The sequence below is a fragment of the Pangasianodon hypophthalmus genome, chromosome 1, assembly GCF_027358585.1.
Source record: "Pangasianodon hypophthalmus isolate fPanHyp1 chromosome 1, fPanHyp1.pri, whole genome shotgun sequence".
NCBI classification, from domain to species: Eukaryota; Metazoa; Chordata; class Actinopteri; order Siluriformes; family Pangasiidae; genus Pangasianodon; species Pangasianodon hypophthalmus.
In genome coordinates this window covers 24,888,283-24,915,051 of record NC_069710.1, presented here as the reverse complement: position 1 = coordinate 24,915,051, position 26,769 = coordinate 24,888,283, and the positions used below count along the sequence as shown (strand labels likewise).

Sequence of the window (26,769 nt, the reverse complement as noted above, 5' to 3'; positions counted from 1 at the left end):
GAAATTTCAGTGTACCATTGGTAATTCATTAACATGAGAAAATTGGTCAGGTCTGAATACTTTTACGTTGTGTGTGTGTGTGTGTGTGTATTTTATATATCTATATCTAATTTTGTGAATCTCAATTCATATTAACATCAAGTCATTTCATGTTAATAACTAGAAAGAAAGCAAACCAAAACAAATTAAATTCCCATTCGATTATTACTGAACTTTCAGCATTCAGTAGTTCAGCTTGTGAAGGAGAGACACAGAGGTGTCTTACTACTCATTAGTTATTAGTCAACACCCGATAACCTCTAGAGAAACTTCTCGTACTTTTACAGGTAGGAGTATTTACTGGCAAATGACACACACACACTGTCAGGATAGAGCTAGCCCTATGTTTGGCTTTGTTATGTCATGCTGTCCTGTGCTGTATAAAACCTCCTTATCATTACAGAAGTAGATGCCCTTTTGCTAGTTTTAAAAGAGAAATGTTTCACCCTCACTTCTATTTTGGCGCATAAATACTGTTCATATTGTTGATAATTCAGTTTGGCAGCCTAGGCTAATCAGTGAGTTTTCTTTTTCCATTTATGCCATAATGACAAAAGTCATTAGAATGTATAATACATTATAATACAGAAAACAAAACATCAGGCCACAAAGTGCATTGTCTCTGCAGTGCCCTCATGTGTTCATCTGATTGAACATGTGTTTTCTTAATGTGACTGAAGTCCTTGACATGTCACTTTCTAATTGGTCTTTTTAACAGATTAGTTTATTACCAGGTTATCAAGCAACATCCATTAGCTCCCCATGAGGGATAATGAACTGGAATAGAGAGATTGATTGATGAGTTTTAGTCATGAAGAGTTCAATTACACACTGACAGTGAAGTGATGTGAAGGTATAATTAAGGGGGTTTGTGCAGGCGCTATCAGCGCAATTATAAAATGACTTCACATTTATCATCTCTTTCATTTGCAGTAGCTCTCTCTTCTCCCACTCTGTTCAACTCTGTCTTTCATTTGCAGTAGCTCTCTCTTTTCCTTTCTCTATCACTCCATGGACAGCATTTTAAGCACTTCACTTCTTTCAGCGCTCTCTCTCTCTCTCTCTCTCTCTCTATATATATATATATATATACAGAGAGAGAGAGAGAGAGAGAGAGAGAGCGCCTTGCAAAAGTATTCAGACCCCTCACCAATTCTCTCATATTACTGAATTACAAATGGTACATTGAAATTTCATTCTGTTTGATATTTTATTTTAAAACACTGAAACTCAAAATTAATTATTGTAAGGTGACACTGGATTTATGTTGGGAAATGTTTTTATGAAAAATAAAAAACTGAAAAAACTGAGCCACCTTTTGCTGAAATAACAGCTTTAAGACTTTTGGGATACGTATGTACCAGCTTTGCACACAGTGTTTGAGTGATTTTGGGCCCATTCTTCTTGGCAGATTTGCTCCAGGTTGTTCAGGTTGATTGATTGATGCTTGTGGACTGCAATTTTCCAATAGTGCCACAGATTCTCAGTGGGATTGAGATCAGGACTTTGACTGGGCCGCTGTAGGACATTTACTTTTTTGTTCTTGAGCCAATCCAATGGCCTTGTGCTTGGGATCATTGTCCAGCTGAAAGGTGAATTTCCTGCCAAGCTTCAGTTTTTTTTAGAAGACTGAAGCAGGTTTTCTTGCAGTATTTTCCTATATTTTGCTCCATCTATTCTTTGTTCAATTCTAACAAAATGCCTGGTCCGTTCTGATGAGAAGCATCCCCACAGCATGATGCTGCCACCACCATACTTCACTGTAGGGTTGGTGTGTCTTGAGGCATGGGAAAATTTAGGTTTGCGCCACACATAGCACTTTGAGTTTTGGCCAAAAAAGCCCTATCTTGGTCTCATTTGAAAACAAAATCTTTTCCCACATCGCAGCTAGGTCACTTTCATGCTTTCTGGCACACTCCACACATGCTTTCAGATGGTACTTTTTGAGTAACGGCTTCTTTCTTGCCACCCTCCCATACAAGCCAGTGTTATGCAGTGCTCTTGATATTGACTAGTGCACCATTGCTCCACTCCCAGCCACTGAACTCTGTAGCTCCTTCAAAGTGATTGTTGGCCTCTGTTTGAGCACTGAGTTTTGAGGGGCGGCCTTTTCTTGACCGTGCCTGGGTGGTGTGATGCTTCTTCTTCCTGATTATTGATCCAGCTGTGCTCACTGGGATATCAAACACTTGGATATTATTTTGTACCCTTTGCGTTTGTATTACTTTTTCTCTAACTTCTGTAGAATGCTCTTTGGCCTTCATTTTCCTTCATATTCACAGCCTGACCAATGAGCCTTCAACAATGGGGTTTTTAACTGGAAAATGTGACAGAAACTTTAATGATTCACAAGTGGATGCCAATGGTGAGGTAACTATGTCCTTCTTTAGGTCAATTTCTTTCATTTGTGTAAACTGGGAGCTTCCACACCACAGGGGTTGGATAATTATGCAAGCAAGATATTTCAGTTTTTTCCCAACATAAATAAAATGCCACTTTAAAATAATTGATTTTGAGTTTCAGGGTTTTAAAATAAAATCTCAAAAAACAAATATATATATATATATATATATATATAAACACACACACACACACACAGGTGTGCTGTGGTATCTGGCACCAAGATGTTAGCAGCAGATCCTTTAAGTCCTGTAAGTTGTGAGGTGGGGCCTCCATGGATTGGACTTGTTTGTCCAGCACATCCCACAGATGCTTGATTGGATCGAGATCTGGGGAATTTGAAGGCCAAGTCAACACCTTGAACTCTTTTACCTCTTTTCCACCAAAACAGTTCGTGTTCTGGTTTGAGACATGGTTCTCAGCCAGGCGAACAGGAGCCTATCGGTGACGTAATGGGTTTCATTGCTATGTTTTGTTTACGTGACTAGGTAACCAGTTGCTGAATTCAATGTGCCGGTTAATTGACTGGCCTGTCGGTGTCAGAGTACAGGGTCCAAAACATTGTAATGCACAGTTTTATTGCTTCATCCACTGCCGCTTTTCTGAGCTCCTTTTTCTGATCCTGGACCCCTTCTTAAGTGTCTTGAGTTTGTTTACAATTTGCTCACTCATCCGATTGAAGCCAGTGTTGAGCATTTCTTAGTGTATCTCCACGTACACCCTTTTTTTTCTTTTGCAAGCTCTCTAGTTTGTCTTGGATCTCCGTTGAAGACTATATCAACAGTAGAATGCACGCTTCCTCCTTAGACCACTGAACTACTTTTTCAGACATTCTGTGTCTTTTTTTTTTTTTCTATTGCAGTAATTACTGGATATGTTAGCATGGTAGCTAACAACCAACACTGTTGTTGTTCAGAAAACTTTTCCTGGAAATGCTACATTTCCTCGCCCCTGCACTGCACCCACCCCCTGACGTAACCCGCTTCTGGGGTTCCACTCCAGGAAGTTTATAGGGCTGGGGTGGAACCGATTTTTCCAGCCTGGAACCACCTTCTCTGTGGTGGACCAGAACCATGTTGGTGGAAAGGGGGCCTGTGTCATGTTCCTCAAACTGTTCCTGAAAAAATTTTGCAGTGTGGCAAGGCGCATTATCCTGAAAGAGGCCACTGCCATTAGGGAATACCGTTGCCATGAAGGCATGTACTTGGTCTGCAGCAATGTTTAGGTAGGTGGTATGTGTCAAAATAACATCCACATGAATACCAGGACCCAAAGTTTCCCAGCAGAACATTGCCCAGAGCATCACACTGCCTCCGCTGGCTTGCATTCTTCCCATAATTCATCCTGGTGCCATCTCTTCCCCAGGTAATTGATGCACACGCACCGGACCGTCCACAAGATATAAAAAGAAAATGTGATTCATCACACCAGGCCACCTTCTTCCATTGCTCCGTGGTCCAGTTCTGATGCTCACGTGCCCATTGTAGGCGCTTTCGGCGGTGGACAGGCGTGTGGACACACTGTGGCTACACAGCCCTATACGCAGCAATCTGCGATGCACTGTGTGTTCTGACACCTTTCTGTCATAGCCAGCATTAACTTTTTCAGCAATTTGTCAAAGTTGCTAAGATCTTTACGCTTGCCCATTTTTCCTGCTTCCAACATATCAACTTCTAGAACTGGCTCTTCACTTGCCGCCTAATATATCCCACCCCATTACAGGTGTCATTGTAACAAGATAATCAATGTTATCCACTTCACCTGTCAGTAGTTTTAATGTTACATCTGATTGGTACAGTCACCAAACACTTTATTAGGAACACTATACTAATACTGGGTAGGGCCTCCTTTTGCTCTCAAAACAGCCGGAAACAGTTGGAAACATTCCTTTGAGATTCTGGTCCATGTTGACATGATTGCATGAATTTCGCATTAAATTCCTGCAGATTTTTCAGGTGCACTTTCATGCTGCAAATCTCCCGTTCTACCGCATCCCAAAGGTGTTCTACTGGATTCAGATCCGGTGACTGGGAAGGCCACTGAAGAACACTGAACTCATTGTCATGTTCATGAAACTGGTTTGAGATGACATTTGCTTTGTGAAATGGTGCGTTATCATGCTGGAAGTAGCCATTAGAAGATGGATAAATTCTGGCTATGAAGGAATGCGCATGGTCAGCAACAATACTCAAAATAGGCTGTGGCATTCAAACGAATTGCTTGGTATTAATGGCCCAAAGTGTGCCAAGAAAACTTTCCCCACACCATTACACAACCCCCACCAGCCTGGACTGTTGACACAAGGCAGGTTGGGTCCATGGATTCATGCTGTTGGCACCAAATTCTGACCCTACCCTCTGTGTGTCTTTGCAGAAATTGAGATTCATTAGACCAGGCTATGTTTTTCCAGTCTACAACTGTCCGGTTTTGGTGAGCCTGTGCCCACTGCAGGCTCAGCTTTCTGTTCTTGGCTGGCAGGAGTGGAACCCAACGTGGTCTTCTGCTGTTGTAGCCCATCGACCTCAAGGTTTGATGTGTTGTGCATTCTGAGATGCTTTTCTGCTCACCACAGTTGTACAGAGTGGTTATGAGTTACTGTAGTGTTTCTATCCGCTCAAAACAGTCTGGCCATTCTCTGTTGACCTCTCTCATCAACAAGGTATTTCTGTCTGCAGAACAGCTGCTCACTGGATGTTTTTTCTTTATTGCACCATTCTGAGTAAACTCTACAGACTGTTGTTCATGAAAATCCCAGGAGTTCAGCAGTTATTGAAATATTCAAACCAGCCCATCTATCACCAACAGCCATGCCACGGTCAAAATCACTGAGGTCACATTTTTTCCCCATTGGTCGATGTGTGTATATACATATGTTTAATTCTGAATTTCTTCCGCTGTGCTCCTCCCTCCAGAGAGTCAGGACAGTAAGGATGGACTGAGCATGTCAGCTGGAGGAACAGAGGACAGGAAGCCGCCCCCTGTGCCAGAGGAGTGTGGGAAGAGTAAAGTGGCCTCATGGCTGACCAGCCAGTCCTCCTCCACTGGACCACCGAATGTCAAAATAGAGGGAGGAATGAAGACGGAGAAGAAGGTGAGAGGATATCAGCCACATCTCTGTTTCTCTCTACCCACTCTTCCTTCCCTCTCTCCATCTCTCTCATATATTCTCTTGTTTTCACCCCTCTTGCAGGAAGTGATGACCCTCTCTGACAGTGACGATGTGCAAACTATCAGCTCTGGCTCCGATGACAACAAAGAGCGTGAAAAGAAGACTCAGGGTAAGAACATGAACTCACGGGAGAACATAAGAAGGGTTTGTCCTTATTCCTGATGTTACTCAATATTGTTAAAGGTCTATATATTTAAACATGTGTTGAGCCTTAAAGCCAATATGGTCATAGCTTTGAAGGTAAAATGTTTGTAGCATTGGAGTTAAGTTAAATTTGATCTAGATTTACACCAACATTTGTGTAAAAGTGAAGAATATCAGCTTTCTGAGTCACATGAACCCAATTAGATCAACCTTTAAGCCACTTTGCCACAGACACATTTCTTGTGGCTGTCCTGTGGCTTTTTCTCTATAAGGTATTCTTGAAAGAAAAAAAAAAACAATGAAAATGGCACAAATTTTTGTCCATATGAAAATCAATGGTATGACCTTGTATGGAAAACTGAAAAAAAAGGCCAATCTGATCTTGTCATAAAATAAGCAAACCAAATAAATGTGTAGTTGATGAACAAATCTTTATTAGACAAGCATTTCCTCATCAGAAACATCACCGTATTGCTTCTATTCACACTAAGCATCATTTTCCATTGAAATGCATGACTGACAGCTATGCTGTTAGATTTTTAAACAAGGAGAGAAAAAGAAAATTATAATTCAAGGCATCTGTACTTCAATTGTGGTGCCTCAAAATCATTATCTTGGTGAGATTGTATCTTTTGTTCTTCTCAATCTGAGAATGCTATCTAGATTTGTCTTTTCATAGTAAGATTTGCAGAAAGCAGAGCTTACATATTCGGCTTTCTGCTTTGTTAATGGAAATTTTCTTTAACCCAGGCACTCAGGTCTTTTCTTTTACTATTCATTGACTGTTTGACTCTCTTGTTAATCTCTTATCTCTCCATCTCTCTCCCTTTCTCTCTTTCTCTCTCTCTCTCTCTCTCTCTCAGCGGTGGTGAAGAGGCAGGTGGCAGTGAAATCGACACGAGGCATTGCTTTAAAGTCCTCGCACAGCATGATGGTGAAAACAGGAGGTGGTGGAACTGGGGGCTCGGCAGCCCATCAGGGCCATGGAGGCGGTGCCGGAGACAGTGGTTCCAAAAGCACACGGCAGTTCTTTGATGGGGAGGAGTCTTGTTACATCATTGATGCCAAGCTGGAGGGAAACCTTGGACGCTACCTCAACGTCAGTACTGACCCTCTGATCTGGGGGGAGGAAAAACATTATTTTAGTTGTATTTTCGTCAACATCCTAATTCTACCTTGTCTTAAGTTATAGTATGTCTTCATATTGTAGAATCTTCATATAGCCTTTAGTTTGTAAATGCTGTGTGCTACCATTTGTGAGGAATATATTAGAAGTTTTTGTCTTTTCTTTCACTTTATCTTACTCATCTTACTCTTACCTTACAGCATAGCTGCAGTCCTAACCTGTTTGTCCAGAATGTGTTTGTGGACACACATGACTTGCGATTTCCATGGGTGGCCTTCTTCGCCAGCAAGTATGTTTATCATTTATACCACATTGCTGTTGAAGTCTCAAATCTGATTGGTCAGAAGGTCTTGATTATTTTTCTACAGTAGTGACAGTAATGCCAGCTATAGTTCAAATATTTATGCTTTCATTGTAATACATTATCATTTCTATAGTAACAGCTCATTCACAAGGACTTGTATGGCAGACACTCCGCATAATCTAAGACTAATAATAAATGGATTTTAAAAATGTTTTGCAATTGAAGAGAAAAGAAAAAAGTCTAATCATTGATAAAGAGAGGTTTCTGTTAAGAGATGTTTATGTAAAAGGATTCTCGGGTATCAGCATTTTGTAACGAATAGTATGTTTTCCGCCACGGGAAAGTCTTCAGGACAAAGGAGTTTACGCTTTCCGGCTTCTGTGTACCATGACCAGCTGTTTCATTAACTTCAAGGGAGAGAGAAAGATATACACTACTGAGGGAGCAATTGGTAGCTGCTATAACTAACGTACATCAAGCAGGAATTTGTTTCACATATGTTCCCCAACACTGAATGTGACTATAAACGGATAAAAATGTGACCTGTCAATCATTAATGAATTAAAGATTGTAATTGTTGGCAAATTTCTGTGGTGTAAGAAGACTAAAACACTTTGGGGTGGTAACCGCATCACACCCCATCAAGTTTTATTCCTTACTTATCATTTGTGTTGGTAACTTGGTATTGCAAAATTGTTCCTTATTTATATTGTTTTTGAATTAGTATGCCATTTGCCTTTAGAGGAACACGGAAAACAGATCAACAGAGATATAACAATAGATGTGTGTTTATACAGTATACTGTGTCTTGTGTGTGCTAATGGCTTCTACACTTTGTGTCTACAGGAGAATCCGTGCAGGGACGGAGCTGACATGGGATTATAACTATGAGGTTGGGAGCGTGGAAGGAAAAGAGCTGCTCTGCTGCTGTGGCTCCACTGAGTGCCGAGGACGACTGCTCTAACACACACACACACACACACACACACACACTTACTGATTATTTACAGTCAGACCCACATGTAGTCTCTGCGTGTGCTGTTTTTAGGAAGCTAAATATTTGTTATTTGAGGACATGGAGTGAACTGATTGTGAATGAAATATGAATATGAAACTCTATCCTTCCTTCATTAAGTTCTGCCTTAATCCAAAAAAGGCCACACTAAGTTGTGCGTATGTAATGTAATTATTTCCTGCATTTCATAAATTTCTATGAAAAGCCTCTTCTCCAAGCTTTTCTCTCTTCTCCCTGATCTCTTTTAGCTTATGAATTAGTGCTAAATGAATTGAACTTTTACTTGTTGTGTTTTCTTTGCTTCACAATTTTTATAACCCGCCATATTTTGTGTTGTCTGTATATTCTGTATTTGTCGTGTTTAAGGACAGACCAAACTGTACTGCGCCGCATAATAAATTTTTTTCATAAGCAACCTGCCATTTGCACACACACACCCCCGATCAGCCATAACATTAAAACCCAGACAGATGAGGTGAATAACATTGATTATCTTGTTACAGTTGCACCTGTGACATGGTGGGATATATTAGGCAGCAAGTGAACAGTCAGTTCTCAAAGTTGTTGTGTTGGCAGCAGGAAAAATGGGCAAGCATAAGGATCTGAGCGACTTTGACAAGGGCCTAATTGTAATGGCTAGACGACTGGGTCAGGTCTTGTGGGGTGTTGCCGGTATGCAGTGGTTAGTACCTACCAAAAGTCGTCCAAGGAAGGACAACCAGTGAACCAGCGACAGGGTCATAGGCGCACAAGGCTCATTGATGCATGTGGGGAGCAAAGGCGATGGACCTGTCTGGTCCGATCTCACAGAAGAGCTACTGTAGCACAAATTGCTGAAGAGGTTAATGCTGGCTGTGATAGAAAGGTGTCAGAACACACTGGGCTGTGTAGCTGCAGACTGGTCAGAGTGCTCATGCTGACCTCTGTCCACCGTCAAAAGCACTTACAATGGGCACGTGAGCATCAGAACTGGACCAAAGAGCAATGGAAGAAGGTGGCCTGGTCTGATAAATCACATTTTCTTTTACATCATGTGGATGGCTGAGTGGGTGTGCATCACTTGGGAAAGAAATGACACCAAGATGCACTATGGGAAGAAGACAAGCTGGCAGAGGTAGTGTGATGCTCTGTTCAGTGTTCTGCTGGGAAAGCTTGGGGCCTGGCATTCATGTGGATGTTACTTTGATATGTACCACCTACCTAAACATTGTTACAGAACAAGTACACCCCTTCATGGCAACCGTATTCCCAAATGGCAGTGGCCTCTTTCAGCAGGATAATGCGGCCTGCCACACTGAAAAAAATGTTCAGGAATGGTTTGAGGAACATGACAAAGAATTCATGGTGTTGACTTGGGCTCCAAATTCCCCAGATCTCAATCAGATCGAGCATTTGTGGGATGTGCTGGACAAATAAGTCCGATCCATGGAGGCCCCACCTAACAACTTCAGGACTTCAAGGCTCTGCTGCTAACGTCTTGATGCCACAGATCAAGAGTTGTTTTGGTGGCACAATGGGACCCTACACAATATTAAGCAGGTGGTTTTAATGTTATGGCTGCTCTGTGTGATCTGTGTGTGTTTGGGTGTGTATCTATCTATCTAATATATATATAGACAGGGGACACCCTAGACAGGGTGCCAACCCATCACAGGGCACAATCGCACACACACTCACATACCCATTCACACACTACAGACAATTTGGAAATGCCAATCAGCCTACAACGCATGTTGACTGGGGGAGGAAACCCCCGGAGCATGAGGAGAACATGTAAACTCTGCGCACACAACAGTGCTAACAACTAATCCACCATGCCCCCCATGGTAAAAAGTCATTAAACATTACACTTCACACTGTCAACTGCTGTCAACTGTCAAGGATTTGAACTGTACTAGCCAAGAGAAATGTAACATACAATGTTTATCATACAAACCAGCATGTTATATTAATTGACTTGTTCAGTTGTGATCAATGCCAATAACTGAGCCAGCAAGATTTTATTTCGTATAAATTGTATAATAGACCTTGAAGTAATTGTCCACTAATTTGGCAGTTAAGTGCATAGAGAAGTTCAAGTTTTTAAGCCTAACCTAGACTGAGATTGATAGCTACATTCAATCAGAGGACAAATTAAAGGAAAAGTTTGTATGATGTGAGAGGCATTTATTTTGCTGCCATGGTTTGGGTTCACTTGTCTTCCTAGAGGGAAGCATCACTGCAAATCAGTACAACTTCTTCTGACTGAGGGGAATGGTCTCTACTAGGAGGACTCCGCCCCCATCCCCAGGGTACAGGGACTCACTGAATGGTTTGATGAGTATGAAAATGTTGTACATCAGATGCTATAACTTTCACCATCACCAGATCTAAACCCAGTTGAACACCTGTGGGAGATTTTGGACCAACGTGTTCGACAGTGCTTGCTACCATCAGCCTCAAAACACCGATGATGCAGTGGCTGAAAGCAGCGGGAACACAAAAATGAAAAGAAAAAAAGTCAAAAGTCATGAGTTATTTTTTATTTAAATTCTAGAAAGTATAACTGGCATGGACATTTACAGTAATTGGCTACTTTTTCTTGTAGATTTACCAGGCTAACATGATCGCTAATATGAGATTCATGATCGGTGTCTGCCATCCATGAGCATCAGCTCTCAAAATGTACTGGTACAAAGAGAAAGAGCTGCAGACCACTTCTATATATGAGTACATGCTCATGTGAGAATTTAATAATACATATCCATCATCTATGTATAATTCTATGCTACGTACATTGGACACTCATTTGCGAGAGTTAGCAAAACATTTGGCTCATAAGAAGAATGTTACAATAAGGAAACTATAGCACAGCAGTGGCATCAGTACTAGCTAGGCAGATTCAATGCGCCGTGTGCTCGTACAGTTTCTCAGACCCACAGAGTCTCTCTCTGTCAGCAGTTCATTGGTCACCTACAGGCTTGTATGAGTTCATGTCAGAGAGCATAATGTCCAGATTGCAGAAATAGTTTCAGTCAGGGGAGCATTCGAGCTAGCAGACTAACATGCTCACGAACATGTCTACGTGCCTTACTGAACTCAGGTCTCAGATGAACACAAACATGCCAGCATTGCTGTGTGAAAGAGCACTCATGGAGCCGCAGGTTGCACATCACGATCCAAACCCACGCAGCTAGTTTAGAGCCAGATCAGCAGCACTTGCCAGCTCAAAGAGCCTGATCCTACAGAGGACACTACTGAGGATGAACATGGAGGAAAAAGTTACCTACCTCTGCTGTAAACATTGCGTCCTCCATCCATGTTTAAGCTATAAGAAGCTTCCATACCATGCTGTGCGCTCCTGAGTTTCAGAATCAATGAAACAGTTTTTGCTTTAACTATGGAAGTGTGAAGTGGCTCAGTAGCTAAAGCTTTGAGCTACTGATATGAAGGTAGTGAGCTGAAATTCCAGCACTGCCACAGATGGGCCCTGGAGCAAAGACCCTTAATTTTCAACTGGTGCTAGTTGTATCCTATCTTGAGTGTAAGTTGCTTCGGATAAATGCAAATGAGCAGTGTCTGTAATGGTATTTCTTATATTGGTATATTCTGGGGATTTGGTTTTGTTACTTTGCACTTGCCCTGGTTAACTCTGTAATAGCCCGACTATTTTCCTGTTTCTGCTTTTTGATTCTGCCTTGCTCTTTTTTGTCCATCCATCCGCTGTACCGCTTATCCTACAGAGGCTCACGGGGGACCCTGGAGCCTATCCCTGTGGGCTCAGGGCACAAGGTGGGGTACCACTCCATCACAGGGCACAATCACACACACCCATTCATACACTACAGACAGTTTGGAAATGCCAGTCAGCCTACAACGCATGTCTTTGGACTGGGAGAGGAAACCGGAGCACCCGGAGGAAACCCCCGAAGCACAGGGAGAGCAAGCAGACTCCACGCAAACAGGGCACAGGAGGGATTTGATCCCCCAACCGCAGCGGTCTGAGGCAAACACGCTAACCGCTAAGCCAGTCTTTTTGTGTGTGTGTTTTTTTATATCTGTACCTCCTTCTTTAATAAACTCTATCTGACACTCAGATCTTGCAAGTCTGTGCCATGACAGCATAACAACATAACAAATGAATTCAAAAATTGATTGTAAGGAGATTTGTACACATTGTTAGCATGAAAGAGTCAATTAAGACTATCTCTCTTATGTAGAGGATGTGAGCCAGCACTCTTTTGATGATCGTCACTGATAATCATGTCGCATACTTCAATACATCAAAGTACCACTAGTGGTAGATTTGAGGAAAACTGGTAAGCCACCAGAGCAAGCACAGAGAGGACCTATTCTGTCTGTGTTCTGATATACCTGTCTAGTTACATTTTATGCCAGTGGTGTGTGATACCACACCCACTCTTTTGTATTGAAAAGATTTCTTGGTGATTTGTACATTATTTGGTCACAGAAGTCTTTTCCAACTAGACACAGAACAGAAATGGTATCTTCTTTGTCGAAGCAGATCCAGTGTCCTGTTTGCTTGTGCAATTTAGTGATCCAGTGATTTTGCCATGTGAGCATTCTTTTTGTAAGATCTCTATCATAGGCCACATGCAAGCATGTGCCATAGGAAACCAGTGTCCTGAGTGTTGGCAGCTAAAAGTTTAAGCAAACTGATCTACGACCCAAAAAGATTCTAAGGAATGTTATCTAAGCCATCTGAGGTCAGAACAAAACATGACAATCCAAAGACAGCATGACATCAGTAAATTGTTCTGCCCTGAGCATGAGGAGTTTCTGAAGCTTTTCTATAGAGATGGAAATGAGCATCAAGGGCACAATTCAAACCTATTAATGAAGTGGCAATGATTAAGAAGGTAGGTATCTTTCACTATGTTTTGGATTATCATGTCCACAGTTCCCTTGACCCCACAGTGACCCCACCTCCCATCCAATGTACATTAAGTCCCACCCCAACAATGTACACCGGCCAGGGGAGGTCATTTACCTAGCTAGCTAATGTTATGTAGCCTTATTCTACTACCTAGTTAGTCACACACACACACACAAAACACTGTCACACCAAATAACTTACTGATTTGTTGATGCACAAATGGAGTGAACAATTGTGCAGCAATTTTGCAGCAAGTAACTGAACAAGTCACCATACATATAGTTGAATTGTATGAGATCATGAAATTGCAATGTGTGCACAGGATGCATGGTATTTTATCATGATTATAATTGCCTATTTTGATTTGTACAATTAAAATTATGGCACTGTTTTTGTTAATTTGACATGCTCTAAGTACTCGTCTGATACTGTTACAGCTCAAGTAGTTTTTAGTTCGTCAAGTAGTGTGTAACTTGTACATTTCATATAAAGTCTGTTAAGTTTCAAGTATTCTTGAATGGCATTCCATATTTTTTTAGTGTATTTACAAATTATTATATTACAAATTATTATATATAATTATAAATTTCAGCATGACAGCTCCTGAGTGGTTCAAACAAAAAAAGAGAATGCAAGTTCAAAGCCGGATGATGCAACAGCCATCTGTAGCCTGGAGTCAAGGGAGCAAAACTGGCAGTGTTCTCTGGGTGGGAGGGATGGAATACTCTCTTCCCTGTCAATCACAGCAGCACTAGCAATCCACTAGCAATCAGGCAACAACCACAGATTGATTATTATTTATTATAATTTGACAATAATCAATAATTTGTCCATTAAACATAAAATAGTCCTACTCTACATCATCATCATTCACATCATTAACAGCGGGCTTACCCCAGATCCTGAACAGAGTTGGCCACATATCGATTGGAGCTGTAGATTCAGTGTTATCGGCAAATATTTAATTATTGCCTTAAGATTTCTAATTGTATCATATTATGTGGAAGCCTCAGCTTTACACCCCTACTACCTAATATATGTACCTTAGTCTATTTCAACACCTCAGTGTGTAAAATTTCAATATCCATATAATTTATTAGTGTCCACACAAACAAGTCTCTTTAGAGGAGCACAGGCTTGATGTGTTATTTTTATTTAGCCAGTCAAGGTCTTAAGGCACGAAATAACCTACAACAGTACAAGGCTGTAATGTAGCAATTAGTAACAAATATTCTCCATTGACTTCCATTCAAAAGTGTTGGAAATAATTAACTTTCAAGTAACAGTAAGTTATGGAAAAGTTTTCTAAAGTGTTACCCAAATGACTCTATATACAAATCTTTGTTATCTTTGAGAAGGAAGTGAAGAGAGCACTCAGGAGCCTGTCATCAGATACAGAGAACTGAATGATCTGGTCATAGAGCAAACTGCAGAGATACAAATAACCAAGGTAAGCTCCAGATATCATGTGAACGTAACATAAAGTATTTATTAATGATTAATTTAATAAAATCTCTGCTCAGTTTGAGGAGTAGCACCAGTTTCTGAGGTAAAAAGGAGGAGGTGAAGAAGCAGCTGGAAATGGAGGAGAAAAGCTCTCATGGCAGAAAAAAAGGCCATGATCGATACATTACTGCTAAAGGGAAAAAGAGACCAAGAGATATTAAAAAGAGCTCTTGTCATGCAACAACCTGAACCATTCACGCAGGTGGGTTGAGCAAATGGGTTTGTGTGTGTAATTTTACAGTGGTGGAATGGTGAGTGTGATTCCATTACAAAAAAAAAAAAAAAAACAGACACTGAGTGAGTAGTCATTTTAAATGTTAAGAAATACCTAAACATATATTAATAATAAACAATAGACCCTGTCTGCTGAATAAGAATTGTGAGTACATACAGCCAAAAAGATTTGTTTTTGAACCTGTATTATTTATTTATTTATTTATTTATTTGTATTTTCCCCCAGTTTTCTCCCTAACTTAGTTTTGGCCAATTCCCGCCCATCCCTCTCCTATTAGATGACAGCTACCAACTATGGAGGGTTCACATGCTTCCTCTGAGACATGTGAATCCAGCCAGCTGCAGCTTTTCGAGCTGCTGTTCATGCTGCGTGACAGTTACACACTCGGAGTAAAGTGCTATCCGCCCTCTTCTTCATGCCTGAGCTCACAGACGCCCATGATTGACTGTGTTGCTCTGATTGATCATATTTTTTCTAATTCTGTGACCAAGCGCAGTCTCAATGGGTTTGCCTCTCCAGATGATAGGGTGAATTCTTTCCTGTTGTGCCACTCAGGAGTGCCTCTGTTTTTTGGTCAATATTAGCCTGTCCACCCACTAGTATATTATCATGTATAGTATGTCTATAGAGCAGACCAATCACCAATCTCCACTGGCTGGATTCCTGCCTTCCAGGAGTGGCTCACATTAAATATCCTAGTCTGCTTCTTATAAATATTGTATACCACCATGCTATTAAATTCTCAAATCTGATCAAAAAAGTGTTGATTAATTTTCTATAAAAGCAGCTCTGGCAATAGTTCTGGCTGCAAGGTAAATCATAGGTTCATATTAATGTGCTTGGACTTGTATAGCAGCCACCCCACATGTTTTATCAGTTGCATATTAGCTTTGATTTGTTTACATATCCGTACATTAACCTATTAAGTTTTTTGCATGCTGTTATACCAATGTAGGTATATTCTATGCCAGTGCTGCTTAGTGTTCCACCCTCTGATGATATAAATTATATAAATTTAAAACTCCTTTAAAATGTCTGTGTCTTAGATAACTTTAATAATCTATAATTATATATATATATATATTTTAATAAGAGAAGGATGGATATTATGCTTAAACCTATCTTTTTATTACTATTATTAGCATGTTTTTTTTGTATGTAGCTTCTTGGTATTTGAAGGATTCTACGTCTAAATTTAGTCAATATTGTAAATATGTGGCTTGTCAAGTCTTATCAAAAGTGACATCCTTAGCAACCAAAATAATAAAGACCCAAGAATGTTTCAGCAGTGTAAATTCTAGTCTGATGTAGATAAATGTGTTATCTACGTCACGTGTAAACGTGTGAGGACTAGTTGGACGGCTTTTCGAGCCAGTTCAGGCAGGTACAATAGCAGGTAAAACAGGAAGTAAGTCGAAGTTAAATCAAAAGTGAAAGCTTTGTAAAAGGTCTGAGAAAGGAGCTTCTCCTTGAGCAACATTGTCTCCAGTTTAAAATGGCTTCCCAGCTGTCTTGGCAGATCAAGTGCTCGATCTGTTTGAGAGATTTCACAGATCCAGTGATGCTGCCCTGCCAGCACTCTTTCTGTCGCGAGTGCATCACCGGCCACATGCATGGCAGCAAGGGCCAGAGCTTCTGCCCTGAGTGTCGCAGGCCCTACACAGCTAAAGATCTGCACTCCAATCGACTTCTGAGAAATATGACGGGTGCCGTGAGACAGCATCTTACAGCACAACAAGTCCAGACGGACACCTCATCCACAGAAGCACCCCAAGCCCTGAATGACATGCTCATGTGTGCCAATCACGACGAGAAGCTGAAGCTCTTCTGTGAAACAGACCAGAAACTTCTGTGTGTGGTGTGCCGAGATGGAGACAAGCACCGAGGCCACCATTTTAAACCTGTGAAGGAGGCTGCTCGGATAATCGAGGTAAATATACATGTAAATCCACAAGACTCGGGATTCAAAAGTATTCTTTAACAACCTTATCATATTCTCTTTGCTCCAGAGGTCATGTCTGCCTGTCCACTTATGCCTGCATTTAATTTGCATCTCTTTGTAGAGCAACAACAATGAACATAACATGAATCTTATGCTCATGCGTCGCTTCTCAGCTGCCGTAGAGATATATTCTACATATTATATACTGTATATAGTTTCTTTTGTACTATATATACATATAGTGTATTATTAGCAAGCTATTAGCTTATATACCAAGAAGAATTTAGGGAGTAGTGAATTCTTTTACATGAAATGTAATACAAAAAAGTGCAGAGTAGTACACAAAGTTTCCTGAGAAACAGGATGTTTTGGTCAGAAGTGCATAAGTACTTTATCAGCTGTCTAAGCAAAGCAAAAACCAACCAATCTAGAATAGTACAAGCTGGTAAACAACAAAGGTGCGGCAGGTCCGATGAGCCTCAAAGTGACGTTGAATGTCAAAATAAGCTTGCATGATATTGTAACAAGTATCTGATTCTGAGGAAGAAATGCTAATCCTGTGAGTTTTATTCCACAAAACAGTTTGAAGCAGTAAAATGATTTTTTAGGAAGAAGCTTTATGTGGTATAATTCAAAATATTAGTAAAGAAATAAGTATAAGGAGGTATGTGCTGCTGGAATTCTGGACAGCTTTCAAGCAGAAAGGTTTCTGTTTCAGTTCTACCCCTGAAATGTATCATCTGTAGTATTGCTTATACAGAAATATGTAGAAAAGAAATCCGCATTTCCCATCAGATCTTTTCACTGTTGTTTGGTTGTATAGGGGACACTAAAGGGTGCTGTGGGCTTCCTCAACAAAGAGAACGGACGGCTGAATGACATGACCCAAAAACAAGCAACTGAGGTCACTAAAACCCAGGTAAATACTCTTTTGTACATTTAAAGAATTATCTCTTAGATGTACACAGTGAACACTGTATTCTTTTGAATTTTCAGTCAATATAAATATTACGCTAGAGTACATAGATCTTCAAAATTATTGTTCCTAAAACATACATATGTCTTGCATTAGTATTTATTACTACACAATTTGTCATGAAATGGACTTAACTGGCTTTAAATGTCATGAATCTATACAAAATAAATCAGAATTTATCATAAATCATAAATTGAATGGGGTGGGGTGTGGATCAATATCGTTTGCAAAATTGTGACAGGATTGGATAGGTATTCACCCTGTTGCTGTGAAACTAGTTCTGGTGTAACCAGTTGCCATCGGAAGTCACTTACATAGTTGTATAGAGTCTATTGATGTGCAATTAAAGTGTCACATGTAGAAATATCGCAGTAGAAATACACCCGCATCTGGAATGCCCCAGAGTTCATACCTACAATAACAGCATCATGAATCAAAACAGGTCTGGGACAAAACTTTGAGTCAGGGGGTGAACCCTTATGCAGCCAACAAATATCTAATTAAACCTTTGTCACAATTAAAAATATGTTGCACATTCAAATATTAGACATATTGTGTAAATCAAACTGGTAAAATCCAGCTGAGTCCAGCTGAGTCCAGCTGAGACCATTTCAGTTCAATGTTGTAACATAAAATGTGGAAAAGTTCAAGTGAGGTGAATACTTACGCAAGACACTGTACTGCTGTAGTAGTTCACAAATAGTTAGGAATAAAGTCAACCCAAAAATACCTCTTTAAACACTACAGATGAGGTCCAAACAGCTATCAGCCCAGATATCTGCTCAGTTTGAGGAGATGCACCGCTTCCTAAAGAAGAAAGAGGAGGAAATAAAAAAGCAGCTGGAGACTCAAGAGCAGGATGCCGTCACGGCCATGTGCAAAAACACGTCCATAATCAACAATAAACTGATGGATGGAAAAGAGTTAGAGTGTATTTTCCAATCTGCACTGGACATTAATCAACCTGATCTCTTTTTACAGGTAACTCCACACATATTACATTCACAATGCATTAAACAATGTGGCATGTTTATACCCTAATCTAGTTTTAGGTCATTTAATAATCATACCTTATTTTATTGTAGGAAAATTTATTACTGTGATTTATCTCCCTTTACAGTGGTGGAATGAAAAAGGATTTCCTGTTACAGAAAGAATGAAAATAAAACACAACCTGAATCCAGATGTCAAGTAATTTAATAGCAATAGCACACTTTTACTTGTATTTTTAGAGAATCAGTCTGACATATTTATTTCTAAATGAATTTACTAATGTTGTTCCTGTTATTGAAGGTACGAGTCATGGGTAAAAGGTCTTAATGTGATTCCACACTCCTTGTTCCTCGGCCCTTATGAGACTCACCTGCAGTTCTTTGTATGGAAAGCCATGTTGGGAGCTGTCAAGCCAGGTAAAATACTTACATCTGTGAACTTAAGACAGTGTAGATGATTTAAATCAGTGTATTCTGGCCAAGTGAGTTTTTGCTAAATGCAGTCAAAGTTGCTAACAAAGAATTAAATGGGTAGCTGCTAGCGTTCATTCACTGTTGTCCATGTGATCATGTTTAACCTTGTACTTTTAGTTCATTATTCGTTTCCATTAGTGACACTCCTGTTTTGTACTCCAGTTCCAGAGATCTTAAGGATAATGGATCCTGGAGACTCTTACCTGAAGGTATCACCAGGAAAATCAAGTGTACGGCAGGCAGACAGACAATCCAGTTATTACAAGGACTACAATCCAGGTGTCATCTCTGAACAGAAATTCCAGTCTGGCCAGCACTACTGGGAGTTAGATGTTGGGAACAAGTTAGACTGGAGTATAGGGGTTAAGACAGAGGTGGAAAAAACATCCAAAAAACAATCAATAAAATCAAACGATTCAAATGCTGTATATCTCCACCTCAAAAATGGCAAAGGATATACCCTCAGCTCAAATGGCAATGAGCTTCCCATCGTGGTCAAGAGAAAGCCCTGTAAAATAGGGCTCTATCTGGACTGTGACAGAAAACAGATCTCCTTCTATGATGCAGACATCATGACGCAGATCCTCATAACCAGCTACAAATCTGCCCTGCCATGCTCTATTATTCTTTTCCCAGGAGTTTACCTGGACGGAACGAACAACGACCCAGTCACAGTATGTTCATATGAGTCTAATTCTGCCCACAGTCCATGATACCAACCTAGAATTCTCACTGATCTCAAAGCCCTTAGCTCTCCTAGATATCTATGTCTTTAATTGCATAATGAGGTTAATATTCTCAGGTTTTAGGCAAACCTGTAACAAGTATTTATGTAACCATTAAAAAATGATCCATCTCTGCTTAGGGTTGAAACAGACAAGGAGACAAGGGGACACACAGAAATCTGATTTCAAAGAAGACGTCTGCTTGTATTGAAATGCAAAATGATTCCCCTTTCCTTGAGGAGGTTATTAGCAAGCTAATGAATGCATGAGCATATTAATGAGCATTGGGGTCTGCATTATGGATATTAATGACTACTGAGAGAAAACTGTGTATAGAATGTATACTGTAAATATATATAGATGCCATTTTCGGATTCAAAATCACATGAGAGCTTTTTCATAGATAATTAGCAATAACACAAAAATCGCTCAAAACATTAAGATATAGAACCTTGTTTTTCCTTGAAACTCAGCTGTATTCCCAGAGGAACAACTGAAGAACTCTTAAGGGTTTTCATTTCAACTCTTTGTTTCTAAGAGTTGAAATGAAAACCCTTAAGAGTTCTTCAGTTGTTCCTCTGGGGAACCTTTAAGATTCGATGTAAATAGTGTTTCTCTATCAGAAAGGACTCCAAGTGGAACCTTTTAAGGACATTAAGCATCCTTACTTATTCAAAGAGCACTTACACACTTCCTTTTTTCTAACAGTGTATTCGTCTAACCATGTTGTATGCTGTGTAGGAACATTTCTTAACCAGTGCAAAAGATCTATACCTATATAGGCTTGGTTATCCTCTGTTCTAACTTTGGCCCCTACAGTTACCCCTGCTTCCTGTTTCTGTGTTCCTTGTTTTTACCAGTAATTAGTTTAACATGGTTTCTGTTTGGTGGTTATGCATTTTCTAACACTTAACATCTGTGTTTTTAAATTATTAGCCTGTTTTGACACATTCATGTCCAAGAAAAACCTCAATAAAACTTGTCTTCAAAAACTTGTTTATGTATTTCTTTTTCCCTTCAAGATGCTAACTTCTTTTTTAATCTTTTCCCACTTTTCCGTTTTTGGATATTTTCCAAAACCCCACCAACCACTGGGACATTATGTAGATTTTTACAAACATGTAATAAAATAAGACATGTACCTCAAAGATACATTATAAATATTTGTCTGTCTAGTGTGCAGCTCTAATTGACCGTTTTAGGCAAATATTTATTTCCCATTACAATCTACAAACATGAGGTAATGCTTTAGTGTAAACTGTTTTTCAATGTTTAAGCCTTTTGTGGACATGGACATGGTGTTTCTATTTCCACATACAGAAACAGGAACAAATCAGGACTCATCATTAAAACTGCATTGTCATGTTATGCCCAACCAGCTTGATTACTACATTTCATGTCCCTTTCCATGTGGTGAGTCATGGTTTGAACTGGACTCTCTGTATTTGCACAATATTATGTAAGCTTACCCCAACCCTACCCCCTTCCTGACTCTGCATGGATGGATTTAATTATGCCACTGACAGAAACAATCTGTACAGATGCATCTGAAGGACTGCGGTTTGTTTTACTGAAAACCTTAAGAGATTTTTTTTTCAAGCACAGTTCAACACTCACTGAGTATGTATATACTGGTATATAGCATTTAGTGAATGCAGTCAAGGTCTTCATGAATCATAAATGAACACAAATAAACAAACTGACGTTGATGAGCTCAGTATGTAATGTCATATTTATCACTAATGACTAATGACTAATTTATCACTGAAAAAACTTGCAAAATTCCCACTTTTTTGGAAGGACATTTTATTTTTTTTAGAATTGCCCAAAAAGTGTTTTTCCCTCCCTTGCCTTTTCCCGCAAGTTCCTGCCCTCCTCCAGAATCTTGGTCTCTGACACACTACTTTCTCCTCCCACTGTCTCTCTGAGTGAGAGTTCACAGGCCTATCCATGTGTCTGCACATGGCTCACACATGGAGAACGTGACTAAGTGGATAAAAACTGGCAGGACATTGTGAGGGGGAGTAAAAGGAAAGAGGAAAAACGTAGAGAAGCCCTGCCTTCTCAAAGCATTAGCTTATTTAAACTTGCAAAGGAATTTGCTATTTGAATCAAAAACCTGATAACAGGAGGACACAGTGATTGTAAAGGATTATATAATTGCATTTATACTGTGATCGTGTTTAAGAACTTCAGAGAACTAGGCATTTAATCATGGAGGAGAACTACAGCAGCCTACAGGAGTTCACAGAGGATAGCCACTCAGCCACAGGAAACAAACCTATACTCTACACATCACACAACGGACAAGGTAACACGTGTGTGTGCGTGTGTGTGTGTGTGTAAAAGAGCAGTATGTTCATGAGTTCACAGATGGTCAGACCCAGTCATGATTCAAACCTTGACATGAATCGTGTGTGTTTCCACAAGGATGATACTGACTTACCCTGATATCTTTATGTTGTAGCTGGTACTATTAAAAGAGTGGAGTGGATGAGGAGACAGATGGTGATTTTCCTGATCATCACGCTGCTCATTTCGTTATGTGTTAACATAGCACTGGCTGTTTTCTGTGAGTAACACACGTCTACACATACTTTTGGTCAATGCTGATTCTTTACTTGCAAGATAACAGTTTACATTAAGCTTCCCTTAAATAGTGCTATTTACTGCATTAGTTAACATTTACAACAAACTTCAGCACTAAAACACCATAATTCATGCAATCAAAGTAAGTAACTAAGTAAGGTAATTCATGTATTATTACACCTGCATTAAGTAATCCATGACTAAATATAACTGCACACAAATTGCAGATTATATTATATTATATTATCTCTCTCTCTCACACACACACATTTTGCAGTGGTTAAAAGGAACCCCAGCAGTCCCCCCAGCGTGGTGACTACACAAAGTCCACTCTCTGAGGAAGGCATTCAGTCTCTGCAACAGTTGTCCCTGCAGGAGCGCTTCTCCCGCCTCTGCGCTGACTACACCAGCCTCGGAAAGACCTGTTCAACAGAGGGTGAGAAACGTACAAGTGTGTGCTGTACCATTCGAAATATCCAACCGAGGCACATTAATGCAGCAAAGTGGAAATGTATCTTCACTTAGCATCTGGAGGTGTGCTGTGTTCCCAGTCGTGTTGACTACACTACACAGTTTTTTGATTAGTTGATTATTTGCTCTCATTTGGTTGTGTTCTTTAATGTGGATCTGCAGAATGCGTTCTAGCTCTTAGGCTCTCTGACATGGTAAAGTTCCTTCACTAATGTGGAATAAAAGTGCCATAAATTCTCCATATGCAGAAATATTAATATTTCTAATCTAAAAGCTCTAGTGCAAATAAAGAAAAATATCAGGCTTGTGTTGACTAAATGTTAGTTCATCTATTTCACAAATGTTCTTTTATTTGGTCTTCCCTTACTGTCTCTTCTAGTGAAGCAGTGCATGCCGTGTCCTGATGGCTGGAGACATATAGAAGAGAAATGCTACTTCTTTAGCGATGACAAACTAGACTGGATCAGGAGCAAGGAGAGCTGTGCATCTATGAATAGCTATCTAACAATACTTCACACGCATGAGCAACATGTAAGTATGTGGGTGTGTATGTTTTTATACACACCAGCTTTTCTTTTTTTTTTTTTTTTTTTTTACAAAAACTATAGCCTAAATTTAAAAAATGTGTAATTTAAAAAAAACAGTGTGTGTAGTTGCTAACAATTTATGCACATTAATGCATAAATCTTTAAAAAAAAAAATTTTTTTATTTAGCTTGCTCTGGAGAAAATAGCCCGCAGTTTGAGTGGCTTCGACTACTATTACTGGATCGGCCTGTCAGACATTGAAGAGGAAGGCGTGTGGAAATGGGTGGACAAAACACTAGTCAATAAAACGTAAGACTACACAAGCATATACAATACAAAACATATGTGACAGATTAATACATGCGCACACACACATACACACACAAATGTGTGAAAGCAAAACAAACACAATTGACATATTTGACTCAGCCACTACTTTAAACAAAGATGCACTGGATCAATGCAGTCAAGGGGAGTTTATTACATGCTATATATCAATGGTGTTTTGTCACTCTGATCGACTGCCCCTCACTGTTTCCCCTTGAGGGAACTCTCCTTTGTAATGGCCTTTCCAATACTTCATTAGCTCAAGTGATGTTTGTTAGATGACCCAAGGCGTCAACATGACTGTAGGCCTCAGGAACAGATCTTACCCAACATGCATTCCTCTTCAGTATATACAGGCTGTAGGAGGTAGAACAAACATATCATCTAACAGCTCTGTTTAACTATGGGTAAGATCTGTTCCTGAAGCCTACAGTCATGCTGATTCCTTGAACCTCACTTGAACTAATGAATATTATTTATTAATATTTGTGCTATTAGTGAAGCTATTTGTAAACGTCCTCATCATCCTGGCAGGGCCGCTGTTGATCCCGAACTTATCCCAGGAACATTGGGCACGAGGCAGAAATACACCCTGGATGAGACATGAACATGAACATTAAAATATTCAACATTTTACAAATATACAATTTGCTACATATAAATTATTGTTATTATGACTATTCTCTAGAGAGCATTATTACATTAGGGAGCAAATTCAGGCAAATTACATGTGAGCTTTTTTCACTTAAGCAATATCACATGAGCTAGAGTGCGGTTATACTGAATATCAACACGGCTGTGATTCAGTCATAGGCACCAGGTCGCAGGTAATCACAGCCGTGCTGATATTCAGTATAACAGCATGACTGTGAGTGTGGTGTTGACTTTATACAACAGTTTTATAAATAAGAAATTAATATCAAGTAACTGACATTTTGGACTCAATATGGCCAAATAATTTGTTTATCTTTGCTCCGTGAAAGGAAATAGATCCCAAAGAAGCTACACTCACTGATAGCCTGTTGGCTAGCTGGCTAGCTAGCTCACAATGATTTATATATTCCTGTTAAAGGTGCATCTGGTGAAATTTGCATCCCTTCCTCCTTTTCATCTTCATCTGATGAACTTTTATATTTTAAGTCAGGAGTTATATTCATTAAAATTGTATCATTTGCCATGTCCATGGATGATGTCGCTAACTCTACTCTAATAACAGTTTCAATTAACCATAGAAGTGGAATTTTAAGTGGCAGACACAGACAAGCAGAGTGATACACACAGTGAAACCACCCAGTGCTAAATATAATTATACTAAATATAAGCACTCTTGGAATGCCACTCATACAATCAAATTAGGGGACCAGAACTAACTGTTGTTTAACATTAAATAATGTTACTTCAGCTATAATAGAGCCTGCTTCCCCAGCCTTGGACCTTTTGGACTCAGCTTGGATGTTAGGGTGAGATCAATTAGACTTTATTTAGTCGTGAGAACTGCTTACGTGAGTCTTGAGTTGGATTTGTTGATCATTGACTTGACTACAATTCTGGTTAACACAGTTAGAAAACTGAATATAGTTGCCAAATAACAAAATGCCAAAGACATGGTTTCATTTCATTGTACTTGCTGCCAAGATCAAGCTCATTCTGACTGAAAAATCCACTCCCCATTACATCCTCCTCCGATATGCCTATGACACAGTCAATAAGAGCGTACTGAAGAGACAGATGTTTTTTTCTTTGAACCCTGAGCTCACTGTTGCTTCTTCCAGGTACTGGAATGAATGGGACGGAGAGCCCAATAATCACCAGTCTGGAGGGCTTCATGGTGAAGACTGTGCCGTGCTGAATTCTCACTCGAAATCCTGGTTTGATGTGCCTTGTGACCACATCTACAAACGCATCTGTGAGATGGATGCCGTCACTGTAAACTGATTCACAGAGCCATTAAAGATAGAAAATGAAATAGTACTCTCAAAAACACTGAATTTTTTTTTTTTATATGAAAAAACAGTGTTGTGCTGCGTATACTTCTGAAAGTGTTCTTTTGTACCTTTGTGCTTATCCTCTAAAAATGAAGCGATTTGACAGAGTTTCAGTTCTTCTGTAAATAAAGATTGCAACACTGGCATGAGGAGACTTTGGACGGATTTGTTTGCAGCGTTGATGCCAGAAGTGCTAGATCAGCTTTTGGGTTGATACAGACAACATGAGAAAAAAACAACACTGCCTGATTTGTGTGTTTTCTAACAGGGTTTTGCTTCATACTGCTTTCAGACTCTGACCTCTGTACTAGCATGAGGATGTTTTTGATGGAGACTATAAAGCTCTTCTGTAAGTCACTGGATAAAGACATCTGCTAAATCCTGGAAATGTAAATCTCTTTTGCAGTGTCCAAGAATCTTTTTTGTTTTGTTTTGTTTTGTTGGATTGGATTTGTTATCCCTGTCTTTGCCATAATCATAATTCCAGATTTAGAATACAGTACAGAGTACTGTGAACATTTTGTACAAAAATCAATAAAATCGGCTAGCTAACGGCCTACCTGTAAGTATTTCCGCAGATTGGATGTTGAACTGTAAAATGCCGACATCTCCACAGGTTTTGACTCGCACAATTTGCAGATCATTATCATGTTTTTTCCTTTGAAGCTAAAACTGATAAATTGGGCTGAGGATGCTCATCTGCCTCCACTGTCTCAGACATGGCTACAGCTGACTAAGCATTTGCTGCCTGACGTGTGGACTTTCTTGTTTTGATTGGGTCTTGAAATTTTAGTATTTTTATTATTTTTTTATTTACCCATACTGTCTTTTAATTGGCATACAGTCTTATAGGGTTAAACTAGTGACATACTGTATATACAGTCATTGAGTTAAATGCATGTAAATGTACTCATTATCAAAAATAAATGTAGCAAAGTTTAATATTT

General features: G+C 39.7%; 3 protein-coding genes and 1 long non-coding RNA gene across 4 annotated transcripts in view; 3 read left to right on the top strand and 1 right to left on the bottom strand.

Annotated features, from left to right (window-relative positions):
• Positions 1-13,587, top strand: part of setdb1b (SET domain bifurcated histone lysine methyltransferase 1b) — a 25,277-nt gene extending 11,690 nt beyond the window's left edge. The window contains exons 18-21 of the mRNA XM_053233596.1: positions 5,352-5,717; positions 6,616-6,851; positions 7,079-7,167; positions 8,029-13,587. Of these exons, the coding sequence (XP_053089571.1) occupies positions 5,352-5,717; positions 6,616-6,851; positions 7,079-7,167; positions 8,029-8,146 (809 nt within the window). The 3' untranslated portion in view covers positions 8,147-13,587. The remainder of the gene's footprint in view (positions 1-5,351; positions 5,718-6,615; positions 6,852-7,078; positions 7,168-8,028) is intronic.
• Positions 6,165-18,540, bottom strand: LOC117597700 (uncharacterized). The gene is made up of 2 exons (XR_004578452.2): positions 18,400-18,540; positions 6,165-6,871 (listed from the first exon to the last, which is right to left on the bottom strand). It is a non-coding gene; the product is annotated as an uncharacterized LOC117597700 (long non-coding RNA).
• On the top strand, positions 16,250-22,194 carry trim108 (tripartite motif containing 108). Its single transcript, XM_026940006.3, has 6 exons — positions 16,250-16,744; positions 17,580-17,675; positions 18,480-18,713; positions 18,853-18,923; positions 19,026-19,141; positions 19,361-22,194. Exons 1-6 carry the CDS (start codon positions 16,310-16,312, stop codon positions 19,909-19,911), a joined length of 1,503 nt encoding a protein of 500 aa, XP_026795807.2. The 5' UTR covers positions 16,250-16,309; the 3' UTR covers positions 19,912-22,194.
• cldc1 (C-type lectin domain containing 1) lies at positions 22,044-26,769 on the top strand. The gene is made up of 6 exons (XM_026940295.3): positions 22,044-22,234; positions 22,391-22,495; positions 22,790-22,948; positions 23,363-23,514; positions 23,698-23,819; positions 25,610-26,769. Exons 1-6 carry the CDS (start codon positions 22,138-22,140, stop codon positions 25,770-25,772), a joined length of 798 nt encoding a protein of 265 aa, XP_026796096.1. The 5' UTR covers positions 22,044-22,137; the 3' UTR covers positions 25,773-26,769.

Coding starts and splice junctions, on each gene's coding strand:
- trim108 (XM_026940006.3), top strand. CDS start 16,310: ATGGCTTCCCAGCTGTCTTGGCAGATCAAGTGCTCGATCTGTTTGAGA. Junction 18,714..18,852: donor AACCTGATCTCTTTTTACAG/GTAACTCCACAC, acceptor CTCCCTTTACAG/TGGTGGAATGAAAAAGGATT. Junction 18,924..19,025: donor AACCTGAATCCAGATGTCAA/GTAATTTAATAG, acceptor CTGTTATTGAAG/GTACGAGTCATGGGTAAAAG.
- cldc1 (XM_026940295.3), top strand. CDS start 22,138: ATGGAGGAGAACTACAGCAGCCTACAGGAGTTCACAGAGGATAGCCAC. Junction 22,496..22,789: donor CATAGCACTGGCTGTTTTCT/GTGAGTAACACA, acceptor CACATTTTGCAG/TGGTTAAAAGGAACCCCAGC. Junction 23,515..23,697: donor TTCACACGCATGAGCAACAT/GTAAGTATGTGG, acceptor TTTTTTATTTAG/CTTGCTCTGGAGAAAATAGC.